At 45.5% G+C, this 12,384-nt stretch overlaps 1 protein-coding gene across 1 annotated transcript; it reads right to left on the reverse strand.

The window, feature by feature from the left end:
• Positions 1-583: 583 nt before the first annotated feature.
• Positions 584-2,869, reverse strand: mafba (MAF bZIP transcription factor Ba). Its single transcript, XM_080533706.1, has one exon. The coding sequence runs from the start codon at positions 2,249-2,251 to the stop codon at positions 1,151-1,153; it is 1,101 nt and encodes a 366-aa protein (XP_080389832.1). The 5' UTR covers positions 2,252-2,869; the 3' UTR covers positions 584-1,150.
• Between the last annotated feature and the right edge of the window lie 9,515 nt (positions 2,870-12,384).

The raw sequence follows: 12,384 nt of genomic DNA on the forward strand, positions 1-12,384 counted from the left end.
ATTATTATAGTATGTCTTCCTTAAAGGAGGTCTGCACAAAACTCAAAATGAAAACTTAGAAATCATTATCCAAAAAGTGCACTTAATATACAAAGTTTGTTGTCTTTAAATGCAACTGCAAAATGCCCATATTTCTGAATCAATACCCCCAAAATGAAACACAAACAAGGAGAAGAAAATAATAATAATAATAATAAAAAAACACAACACAAAGAAAGAACGAAGTTAGAACCAGCCTCCTCAATCTTGGGTGTGCAGTTTTGCAGTTGCATAATATTTACAAGACTAAAAGAAACCAAACAATATGATACTGCACAGGCAGTCCTGCTGTACTGTCCCCCTCGCATTTCTCTAAACCCCCCAAAACACTACGGAGAAGCGTAGATCAACGACATGCTCTTTAAAGTACACGAGAAAATGAAAGTACAAAATAGAAATTATTACCATACATGTCCAGCATGCAGGATTAATATTTTAATGCAGATTTTTGTTTCAATATATATTCGAATATAACCAAGCAGGCAATAAACCGATGAGATGTTGCATAAAATGTCCCCCCCCCCCCCTCCCCCGTTGGCGGGTTAGCAGACAGAAGTTTGCATAATGTGCAGTCTTGTTTTCGAGATTCTCTCAAGATTTTGTTGCGGCCCAGTGTCGAATGTATTAAGTCTCGAAACGCTCGTCTAAGCCACGTTTGTTCGGTAGGCCTTACTGGCTGTTTCCTAGAGCCTAACGTCCCTCACAGTCGAGGACAAAACATCACCACCAACCATCTACTGAAAGATGACTAAAAGCAGTTGCCTAAAAGAGGAAAGTTCATGAGCCGCTCTCATCTTCTCCCAGGAAGAAAGGAAAAAAGTCTCTTCGATACAAGGAACTCATCTAGTACAAAGATGCCGCGGCTCAGACATTCTAACCTTGTTCTTTGTATCTCAGTCGTCAGGAGGATGGAGGAGATGGTTAATATATGAGAATATTATTTCATGGATTATTTTTTCTAATATGAATATAGTTGTTTGCTGTGATTAGTAGAATCATACTCAGTATGGGAAAGGAGGGGAGGGAGGGGGTGATTATTATTGTTTGTATCGTCACTCAGCATCAGTGGGGTAAGGGAGTCTGTCACACGAAGGTAGACCGTTATAACAACTCACATGAAATACTCTGGGGACGACGGGTTGTCGCTCGTGGACCCAGCCGCCTCGCGCAACCCGTTATTATTACTCGTTCCCGTTCCCGTTAGTTTCTCGCACTTGAGTTTGTAGGCGTCCCTCTCGCGGGCCAGCCGGTTGATCTCGGATTTGAGCGCCTCCACCTGGTTGATCAGGTGCGTCTTCTCGTTCTCCAGCACGTGCTTCTGCTGCACCCGCTTGTACCGGCACGACTGCGCGTAGCCCCGGTTCTTCAGGGTCCGCCGCTTCTGCTTCAGGCGGATGACCTCGTCCTTGGTGAAGCCCCGCAGGTGTCGGTTGAGCTCCCGCACGGACATGGACACGAGCTGGTCGTCGGAGAAGCGGTCCTCCACGTTCCCCCCACTGCCGTGGTGGGACGACTGGCCCCCCATGTGGCCGTGGTGGTGGTGGTGGCGGTGGTGGTGGTGCAGGGGTTGGTCATCGGGGGACAGGGGGGACGGGCTGTCGTCCTCCAGGCTGTGGTGGTGGTGATGCTGGCTGTGTGGGTGGCTGTGGCCCCCCGGGTGTTGTTGTCCGGGCAGATCACCGGGGTGGTGGGATGGGATGCCTCCCCCGTATGAGTTGTTGTTGTTGTTGTGGTGCTGCTGGGCATGGCCGTGGTGGTTGTTGTTGTGGTGGTGGTGCGGCCCTCCTCGGTATCCCTCGAAGCCACCCTGCTGCAGCTGCTGCTGGACGTGCCCCGGGGGCGCACCGGGGTGCCCGTGGGCACCTATCAGGGCCTCCACGGCGTCCTCCGGGGTCAGGCTCAGTGTCTGCGGGTCAATCTGTTGGTGGTAGCCGTGGTTCGGCATCCAGTACAGCTCCTCCAGGTGGTTCTTCTGCTCCGTGGGGCTGAAGCTGGGCGACGAGGGCACCGAGCTGCATGGGGTGCTGATCGGCGTGGACGACACGGAGCCCTGCGGCTGGAGACGGTTGCATTGGCGCACACCGCCGGCGCGCTCCAGCCCGGCTAGGCCCTCCTTCTTCACGTCGAACTTCATCAGGTCAAAGTCGTTGACGTATTCCAGAGCCAGCGGGCTGTTGGGGAGCTCCGGGCCCATGTTCAGCTCTGCGCTCATGCTGCTGGGGCGACTCTGCGGCAGATGGGTGCTTGCCAAGCGTCGCAAAAAAACGGACTTGTTAATAAGCGTCTCTTTTGCTCCTCTCTTGTCTCATACAGTTGTTCGTAGGCTATTACTCCTCCAAAGCTACAGACTATAGTCTACTGTACTGTACTGTAGCATGCAACAACCGTTTGGAAGATTAAAAAAAAAGTGGAAAAACGAAAAAACTAGTGGGGAAACTTTTAGACTAGTGCACTGCAAACGACATCGGAATTTGCGTCATGTAGCCTACTTTGGCCGGTCTGATCTGGTCAACAGACGAGGAGTGGAGGTAGATGAATAAATTCTTCTCAGTGCAAAAGTAAAAACGTCAGTCCTTTCAGCAAGATACGAACTTAAAAAAAGAAAACACACATAAATAAAGAAAGAATACCGATCATATCGCGTTGACGCACAGGCTCCAGTCCTCGTTGTCAACAACTGTACACTGTAAGTCCCCTTTTTTTTCGCCAGGAAAAAGCAATGGAAAGCGTGTGTAGGAGTAGTACACCGGACGTCTAGTCTTCGCTGGGAGAAGCAGCTTTCCAGCTCTGCACCGCAGAGATTTAGGCTCGCCTCTGATTCTCACTCACTCCCGAGTATTCAGCAGACTGCCCTCTCCACCAGCCAACGCTTTATATATATAGCGCGCCGTGACGTCGCCTGGGAGGGCGGGTCACACGCACACTCCGCTCCAATGGGAACGGCCCTGATTAGCATAATGGGAGAGGGGGGAGGAGCTGAGGAGGAGGGGAGAGGGGGAGAGGGCTCTCTGACAGCTAGACAGTCAGCTGACCTGACTCCCCCGGAGGAGGGAGGTAGAAGGAGGGAGAGAGAAGCGCAGAGGGAACTTCAGGGGAACCAATGAGCGGTATTCCTTTAACAGCCCGCGTTTTGCACAATTCCCCCCTCTTTTATGACACTTAGCTCACAGTTTTCACGAATCTATTAAACTTGAAGTAGGTGATCTGCTGTAACAATGATCCATAAAGGGACTTGATCATTATTGTTGGTGCAAGTGTTTATATTGGATCTATCATTTCCACCTTTGAAATGAACACGCATCTTGTTCTGGGGGTGGTTGTATGATTGAATGAAATCTGGAACAAATGCAACTTAAAATGTAATTAAGTTGAGTTAAGATAGGTATGTTGTATGTTGTGACTGAGATAGGTATGTTGTAGTTATGGTGTTGTTTTGATAACTGAAGAAAAGGGGATAATAAAGAGTTATTTACTAAATGTTGTTCCATTTACAAATTGGGCTGTTTTATCAATATGCAAAAATAATCTCCTCTGTTCCCTCTAACAGTGATTATTCTGAACCAGTAACTGCTGTCATTCTCAACTCTTTGACCAACCTATGTTCATTTGCGTTAGGTAGTCATTTCAAAATCAACCCACTTCATATCTGGGGGGTATTCCATCAACGTCGCTAAAGGTAAAAACAGGCTCTTTTTTTTCCTTCTTTTTTTTTTGCGAGATTTAGCAAATAACTCTGGATTTATATTTTGTGACGTTGATGGAATACCCCCCTGACCTAGGGCCTTATTCTTTATTTGTTTATGTAGGCTATGTCAGTCAAATCACGTCCACATCCAGAGTAGCCTGGTTGTAAAACAAAACTACATCAAACCTTTCAAAAACAGATGTTAACCTATGTGTACAAGCTGGCACGGTACCTGTGGTCATATCAGCATGTTCAGAAACAGAACGCTCCTTCTTAACTGGAACATTTTGTTGTATGCGTTGGCACGGCCAGAAACCCTGCTGATTCCTCTGAACCAAGCCGGCTCAAGGCTGCCCCTACGTGGCTATAAAAGGTAGTGCACCAAAGTCTTCGAGAGGCAACATTGGTTTTTTAGTTCAATAACACGTTCGTGTTCGTATTAACACTTTAATTGGTTTGAATTCCAGGGATCTATTTTGTTGTTGTAAGTAACGAGCTGATATCACAGTCGCCTACATTATGTTGTAATATAGATTAAGATATGCATACAATGTTTAAAAGGAGATCAGATAGTTTTATAAAATATAAAATGTTCCATTGATTTTAAACTTTTTTATTTATTTATTTAAAAAATAAAATAGAATCGGATTAATTGCCAGCCTATGGTTGAAGAGATGTCTTGCTTCTGCATGAAAGGAAACTGCTTGCAAATGAGTCAATTTGAGGAATCGATTCGATTATCATTCCGTTCCCACCTCATATCCACGGTTGAGTACAGCCGCGGCCTGGCTTATTGATTCAGCTGTGTATTGAGGGACATGATCCGATAATCAGGTAGCCTACTTATTGTTTGTTTAACTTCATTAGCTTGAACTGTGCTTTAAAAAGTGTATCAAGATAGAGGTAAAGTTTACATTTTATTATTCTCACAATATATAATTTTCTTAACTTAGTTTTCACTCTGTCCCTAACATTTAGTCCTTATTAAGAAATTAAGGTTGGACATTTTTGTTGGCCCCTTTTGGATAATGGCAAATGGTGTGAATGCTTCTAAAAGTAATTATCAACAACCGTAAGCAACAGCAAGTGAAGGAAAGAGTTCTCATCTCACCGGGAGGAATTATTTTAGGCTCCAAATATTTCGTCATATTGTTAGAAGAATTAACTTATTCTCTCTATTCGTCTACAAACATGTAGGCCTAGATTGGTTGTCCAAGCCTATTATTGGTGATATAGGCTATATTTCAGTGAATGCTGATAAACTCGACCTTTTCAAAGCAAGCATCATTTGCATACACACAGAATACATTCATCAGAGAAGCCGTAGTAAATTATTATTATTATTATTATTGTTATTATTATTATTATTATTATTATTATTAGGTTATTGTGACGGCTACAATACAATGAACAGTTGTAATAAAATAAGACCACAATGCTAGACACATTGGTGGTTCCTTGCAATCAAACCTAAATGATTCCATCCTTCTATTAACTATGGTATAATATCGAATAGTATCTATAATATCAAAAGAAGATCAGCCAACATCTATGATCCCTATCTGAACCGAGAAAACTGGACCTGCTCAAATAGGCGGCAGCGACGGAAAAAAGTGGATCTTTTGAAACTCTGCCCTGGAAGTCTTCTGTGTGGACCGAGAAACAGCGCGCAATGAACCCTGACAGCTCAAAACTGACAACGTCTAGGTGCCGAAACACGTACACTAAAAGCACACATACAGGTAAGGCCTATCACTACACCAGCAGACCTGCCAAACCTTGACTGCTGCCTCAAAAACGCCCCGAAAGAAAGAACCAAACCGAACCGAGCTACGGTTAACATGTTTCCTCCGAGGCCGTCCCAGCGGCAGCGCCATTAGGATGTAGTAATGCGCTCTAATATACCCAAGTCCATCGTCTCTCTCCTCCATCCAGCCAGGCAGGCCTGCCGTCGGCTCTCCCCCCTCGGTAATAGCGGGCCCTAATGGAGACACGAAATGTAAAAAAGCGTCCATGTCAGCAACACATCGGTGGTTAATGATCTATTAAGTGATCCGTGTGCTTATGGACAGCGGGGAAAAAAAGTGTTGATGCTTGCTTATTCATCCCTAATGAGAGTCCCATCTCCATCCTACGGATTTTTAGGAATGAATAACAGAAATAAAAATCACCTTTCAAATGTAACATTTAACAGTTGACAAGGTGCTTGCGTGCTTGGCGCATGCATGGACCCCGTGGCTCCCTGTTTCACTCACAGCCAAAGGGAGTCGGAGGCCACCTGCTTTACCGGCGCAGGGCACGGGGCCTGTCGGTTAGAGAGGCCTGGATCTACCGTTATAGGACATTATGCTACCGCAGGACTGGTTGTGATTTTCGGACTTGCGCGGGACTTTAGGAGGTACCCTTCTCCCTGGCAGCGTCAAGGTAAGGAAGGCGTGGGTGCAGTGTGCCGTTATCACGGTTACTCTATCTGAGAGGCTATCTTATTTCAAACGGTCTGCTTCGCCTTTCTGAGGTTCGGGTAATGGCTGAGGACTGATGCTGTGTCGTTTACTCGACCCTTTACGGGCGTAATGATTAACGCAAATATTGCCCACAGTTCATTCATCAACTTTTCCAGGAGCGAGGGACACTTTCTCCGCTCAGGCTATGTGTTTCTGTGTGCGCGCCTGCCTGTCTGTTGTAGCGTGCGGACGCTAGATGCGTCTATCGCGTTTTGCGCGTGGAGAGCCCCGCAAGTCACCAGGATGGCTTTAACGCGCGCAGTCACAATGCACGAGAGAGAGAGGGGAGATCAGGACCGTTGAGCAGTTGCATGCATTAAAGACCCCCCTGGTTGTACCCGCTATTGCCTTCAGCCAATTTGAACGAGGGAGAGGATATAGATATACAGAAATAGATGACGTCAAAGGCATAAAGGCTACGCGGTTTATTTGAGAATATAATATTATAGGCTACTTTTCCAATTGATTGGGGTGCAATAACATAAGGCGGTTGCAGCCTATACGTTTGAGTGTTTAATATACATTTGCTGCAGGTTGCTTATGTGTTAATACATTGTCATTTTGGTCGTCGTCATTATTGGGCAAGTTTCAGTTTAATATGCACTCTTTAAGAATGCGTATACCACATCAGTCTGTGACCGTAGATTTTTTTGTCAGGTATCAGATTCCCGATTTCTCTTTTTTTTTTTCTCGGTGGTGTGTTTCAAAGATATTGTTTATGCGTGGTAATCACTTGTTAAGCTCTCTGTGACTTGCATAAACTAGCACACTTCGTTCATGCGGTTTTTCTTAGAGGAAATAAATAAATAGGCCTACATTATTGTCCTAGAAAAATATCAATTAGTATAAAATTGGCAAGATGTAAAAGCCAAAGCGTTTAAAATAAATAAATAAAGAAAGAGAATAGAAGATTAATTGAAGACGAACAAAACCGGCCTCATCAGCATATGGTCATTAATGTATAGCTAAATACATGTTGGGTTACTCAGACATTCTTGTTTACTCAAAGCTGATCGATTTGCTAACTGAAAAAAACATGTATTATTAAAGCATGTCATCAGTACACACACATACACACACACACACACACACACACACACACACACACACACACACACACACACACACACACACACACACACACACACACACGCACACACACACAGGCCTACCTTTAAAGTATCTAACATCCCCGACAGCGATAATTGACTGGGAAGTCTTTAACGACAGAACACGCGGTGAGATAAGTGCAAATGTCCCTCATAAATAGGAAAAAGGCTATCGATTTGGCAGTGAACATCAATTGCACCCTTAATGAAGAGAACCCCGTGTAGACCTATTTCTTTATTTCTTTAACTCAACAATACCTATTTCAAAATCATTTCAGATTAGGCTAAATCAGTGATATGTTGCCCTCGCATCACCACACGAGTCTTTTTGTTTTTTTGCTGAAGAAAAGAGGTGAACGTTATTTCTTAGAGCAGGGCGCCTCTACCGGTGAATGACATGAATACATCTGGGACGATCCGTGTGCTGCCCAGCGTACAGTGACGCACTGAATACATCAGCTGCACTGGAGGCTACAGAGTTATCTCTGGGCGACATTGGGCACAATGACCTCTATACCCTTCGGTCTTCCATCAGGGTCACCTCATATACCTCTGACACAGTGGTGTAGTCTAGTTTTTTCTAGTGGGTATACTGTGATTTTGCCCTCCCAGTCAGAGCGACACCTGTCCCGTAGCGACACCCCATAAGCACATTCACTTATGCATACAGTATGCATCTACACCAGTGTTTGCTGCCTTGGGGGGGGGGGGGGGGGGGGGTGGCATGGACTGTACTTGTACATCAATCTGCCTCACGCTACAGAAACAGGAGATAGGCTCCTTCCCTATGGGCCGTTAGGCTCCAGAACCATTGGTTCTCAAGGCTACTTACTTATGTGGTCTTGACTACCTGTCCACTTTCTCACCTGGTTCTTGCTCTCTCTCTCTGGTGTGCCGACACCATCCTGCTCTCTCCTTCTCTCCCTCCCTATCCTCCTCTTTCCCTCTTTTGCTGTCAACCAAAAGGCAAACATAACAACCAGAGTATTTATAATTTAATAAGAGGTATACATTGAATTCATATCAAATCATAACATAATTCTAATTGAATATTGGGTTGCTGTGGGCAATGCAGTCAGATACTGTCTTTACTTACTCTCTCACCTGTAAGAAAATCGTATGTCCAACTACAAAAAACAGACATTTCCAATGAGTGAGGGTTTGTTCCAATGCTTCAATCCACTGTCCATGTACTGTAAATATACCATTATGGTATTACCATAAAGCCCAATTCTAGCAGAATTGGAAAGATTGTATATCTACTTTAAGTAAAATAATAAAGTGCCTCCAGTTAGCTCTTTAGCTGGCATGTGTGCAGCAGACTAGCTCATCTAATCACCTCTGAGCTAGCTAGCTTGCTAGTTCTTTGACACTATTATTCACACCATGAAACTATAATCAGACACTTTCTAATCACAATAATAACGACTAATTTGAACCAACTTTCTCTGTCAGAACACAGTAATTATATTTGCTAACGTTTCAACTTGCTTACTTTCTTCTGCAGAGCTTTCACCCTGCAAAAACTCTCTCGCGTCGCACGCGCACACAAAACAAACCAAAAGCATTCTCCAGCGGCACGAAGCTGTGTGTGGAGGTCTTGCCCGCCCGCGAATTTGCGAAACCTAGGATGGTAAGGGGAGGCAGGGCAATACCGCTACCTGATTGGTTGGCGAAGCACTCCCTCATTGCCCCCTCATTGGCTGCCTCCCCCTACCATCCTAGGTTTCGCAAATTCGCGGCCCGCCCACCCCAAGGCTCTGTAGGGGAAATACTGAGACTAGCATTCTGAACGACTGGTTATGCGATAACAAACATGTCAGAAAGTTCGAAGTAAGTGCTTCGTAACACAGACGGGGTGAATTTTATGAATGAAAGTGAAAGTTCTGTCACAAAACGCCGTTACGTATCCTCGCGCATTTTCTAGTGGGTATACGCAAATCCTTGTCCTTTCCTAGTGGGTATACGGCGTAGTCCTGCGTATCACGTAGACTACACCACTGCTCTGACATCACAGTCCTGCGCCAGGTGATTTATAGACCTCCGAGTTGACAACTCCTGAGTCGGTAGGTCTACACTCTCTCTCTCTCTCTCTCTCTCTCTCTCTCTCTCTCTCTCTCTCTCTCTCTCTCTCTCTCTCTCTCTCTCTCTCTCTCTCTCTCTCTCTTACAAAGTGATGAATATTAGACTGTTGTTATGAGAAGAAGAGCTATAATAATTCAACTTGGGCCACATGATGTCAGCCAAATGATCAATAGAGCTGGTAAGATAATATAACTTTTTTCTTATTAGAATGTCATGCCGGCACTGGAGGCCTACAAACACGAGTACCAACCACTTTTGTTTCCTCTCCATGAAATCTGTGCCTTCACAAACATTTCAGCTCACAAATATCAGTTGAGAGAGAGAGAGAAAGAAAGAGAGAGAGAGAGAGAAAGAGACCACATAGCCTATAGTGAATGACTCAAACATTTGATTGTGCTGTTTTCAATTTGAAGCTGGTTGGTTGAGTGGTTGAGTGACACACCATAAATAAAACAAAGAATAAACAGCAGTTAAATATCATACTTATTTGACCCGAGGAGGAGAAGAAAAAAAACGCTGCATGATGTAAATTTATCTTACGTTGTGGTAATTTCATTAATGGAACTTGCCATGTAAAATTGACTGGCTCTGTGCCATCTGGCCCTCTGATGGGGCATATTTCCTGTCCTGTCCAGCGCGGTTGAAATATGCCAGGCCTGGGTATTAATTTAGCCTACATAGTTACCACAGACTGTAAGAAACAACACAACAACCCAGCCACACATCCATGACAACTTCAGTCTGCTCTTCAGACAAAGACAAATGAACAAAAGTTCAACAACTGTTTTCCCGAAACATGCTTATTAATTTTTCATCATTAATATCCTCATATGTATTTATAGACTGATGCAGCCCGCTTAATCATAAACCATCCTCACCATGTGTACAGGCTCTGTCAGGACAGGCTGGCTACCATTCCATTACACAAGCCCCCTATATTAAAGAAACGCTGTCCCCAGTTCAGTGCCAGGCATTATGCTTGGCACGGGATCCATCTCTTTCCCTGAAATTAAATCCAACATTAAAATGTCACTGTTGACGAGCATCCTCAGTATTTCATGTCCTGCTCTAATTGTGGGCATATGGACTTTGGAGACTGTAGTTCTCTGGGATATTACATTTCCACCCCATGTAATAATCTGGAAAATATGCGTCATCTGCTTAGTTTATTGAGCAAACGTTAAAAGAGAAGGGTTCAGCCGGGCCTCGATGTGGCGTGGATGTCTGATGTTCTGTGGATGGAAGAACAGGTTGGTACTGGGCTCTCTCCAAACCAAACGCCTGCAAGTGCAACCCAGTCTCTTGAGGGATTACGTTCTGGAGGATCGTTTCTGCAAACCAAAGAATTCCTGTTTTACTACTTTTTCATGCCTTACCCTGACAACTTACACTAAACCTAACCAGTCGAAGTAATGCCTAAAATGAACCAGTTGAAGTTATACAAGTCGTAATTCACATAACTCTTACGCAACATATCTTTGCTGTATATTACGTCAAAACAGGTGGTCAAACGCTGGTATTACGATCCCCCAGATCATATTTCCAGGTTTGCAGAAACGACCCTCCAGAAGGTAATCATTTGGAGATAGGGTTGAAAGTGACACTTTGAATGGAGGCCTTTGGAAGTAAAACCTTGATGCAGTGTGGAGGTTATAATGCTCCATAGGGTTTTTAGGGAGAAACTCAGAGATGTCCACATGCAGGTTTGCAGTCGTAAGGTGCCAGTGTGTGTGAGTGTGTGTGTGTGTGTGTGTGTGTGTGTGTGTGACTGTGAGTGTGTGAGTGTGTGACAGGGTGGGTGTGATTGATCTGAAGGTGTGTGGGTGTGCATGTGGAGGGGTGTTTTGGAGATGAGAGCCGAGCGTGCGTTTTTTCCTCACAGATCTCACACATGGAACAGGAGGACACCATTTTTCCTCCCCCTCTCCCCTTCTCCCCCTCTCCCCCTCTCCTCCTCTCCCCCTCGCCCCTGTCCGTCTCCTATATTTCCTCACCCTCAGTTCCCCTCCCCCTCCCTTTCTTGGCCCCTGTCATGCCCACACAATCCTCCCTCCTCTCCATCCTCATCCGCCTCTCTCCCTTTTCCCTCTCCACACATTCCTTCCCTCCTCTCCATCCTCCCTCACCCCTAGTCGGTCCCTTTTTTCTCTCTCCTCTCTCTTCTCCCTCTCTTTTCCCTCCACCTCCCCCCACACCCCCCGTAAAGAGGACTCAGGACTCAGTGTCTCCTCTGCCTCTGGACTACACCCTGGGTCATATACCACATACCATAGCCCGGACCATTCTCTCTCTTCTCTCCACCTCTTTCCACCCTGCCACTCCTCCCTCACCCTCTAGTCCCTCGTAACCCCCCCCCCTCTCCCTCCTTACCCACTGACCTCCCATGCCTCTCCTCCCTCACCTCCTCTCCCCTGCCCCTGCCCCTGCCCACCCCGGGTCATTTATCATGGGCCAGGAGAGGAGCCCCCCAGGCCTGCAGGCCGCTGTCAGACCCTGCAATCGCCTCTTTGTGGCTCCCAGCAAACAAGTGTCGGATCAGCAAAAGTCTATTAAAGCCTGGTGGGCCTTTCTCAGCCAATTGGGTTCGGGTCACTGAGCTGCTCTCCTGCTTGCTCTTTGTGTCGCTGCTGCTCGCTGACACAGATCCCCACAAGATTAATGATTTTTAGCAGCCATTTGGGTTCCATTCACAAGGGCTCTCTCCCTCCCTCTCTCTCTCTCTCTTTCTGTCTCTCTCTCTCTCTCTTTCTTTAACTCCCTCTCTTTTTCTTTCTCTCTTTCTTCTTCAGTCCTTGGTCTCTTGGTCACTCTTATGATTTTATGACAATTAATTTCATTCCCTCGTTCTTTCTTCCTTAACGATTCTTCTTCTTCTTCTTCTTCTTCTTCTTCTTCATCATGATCTTCTTCTTCTTCTTCTTCTCTCTCTCTCTCTCTCTCTCTCTCTCTCACTCTCTCTCAC

Source organism: Nansenia antarctica (genome assembly GCF_963989245.1).
Source record: "Nansenia antarctica genome assembly, chromosome: 6".
Classification (NCBI taxonomy): Eukaryota; Metazoa; Chordata; class Actinopteri; order Argentiniformes; family Microstomatidae; genus Nansenia; species Nansenia antarctica.

Excerpts from the sequence above, each read along its gene's own strand:
- mafba (XM_080533706.1), bottom strand. The coding sequence starts at position 2,251 with ATGAGCGCAGAGCTGAACATGGGCCCGGAGCTCCCCAACAGCCCGCTG.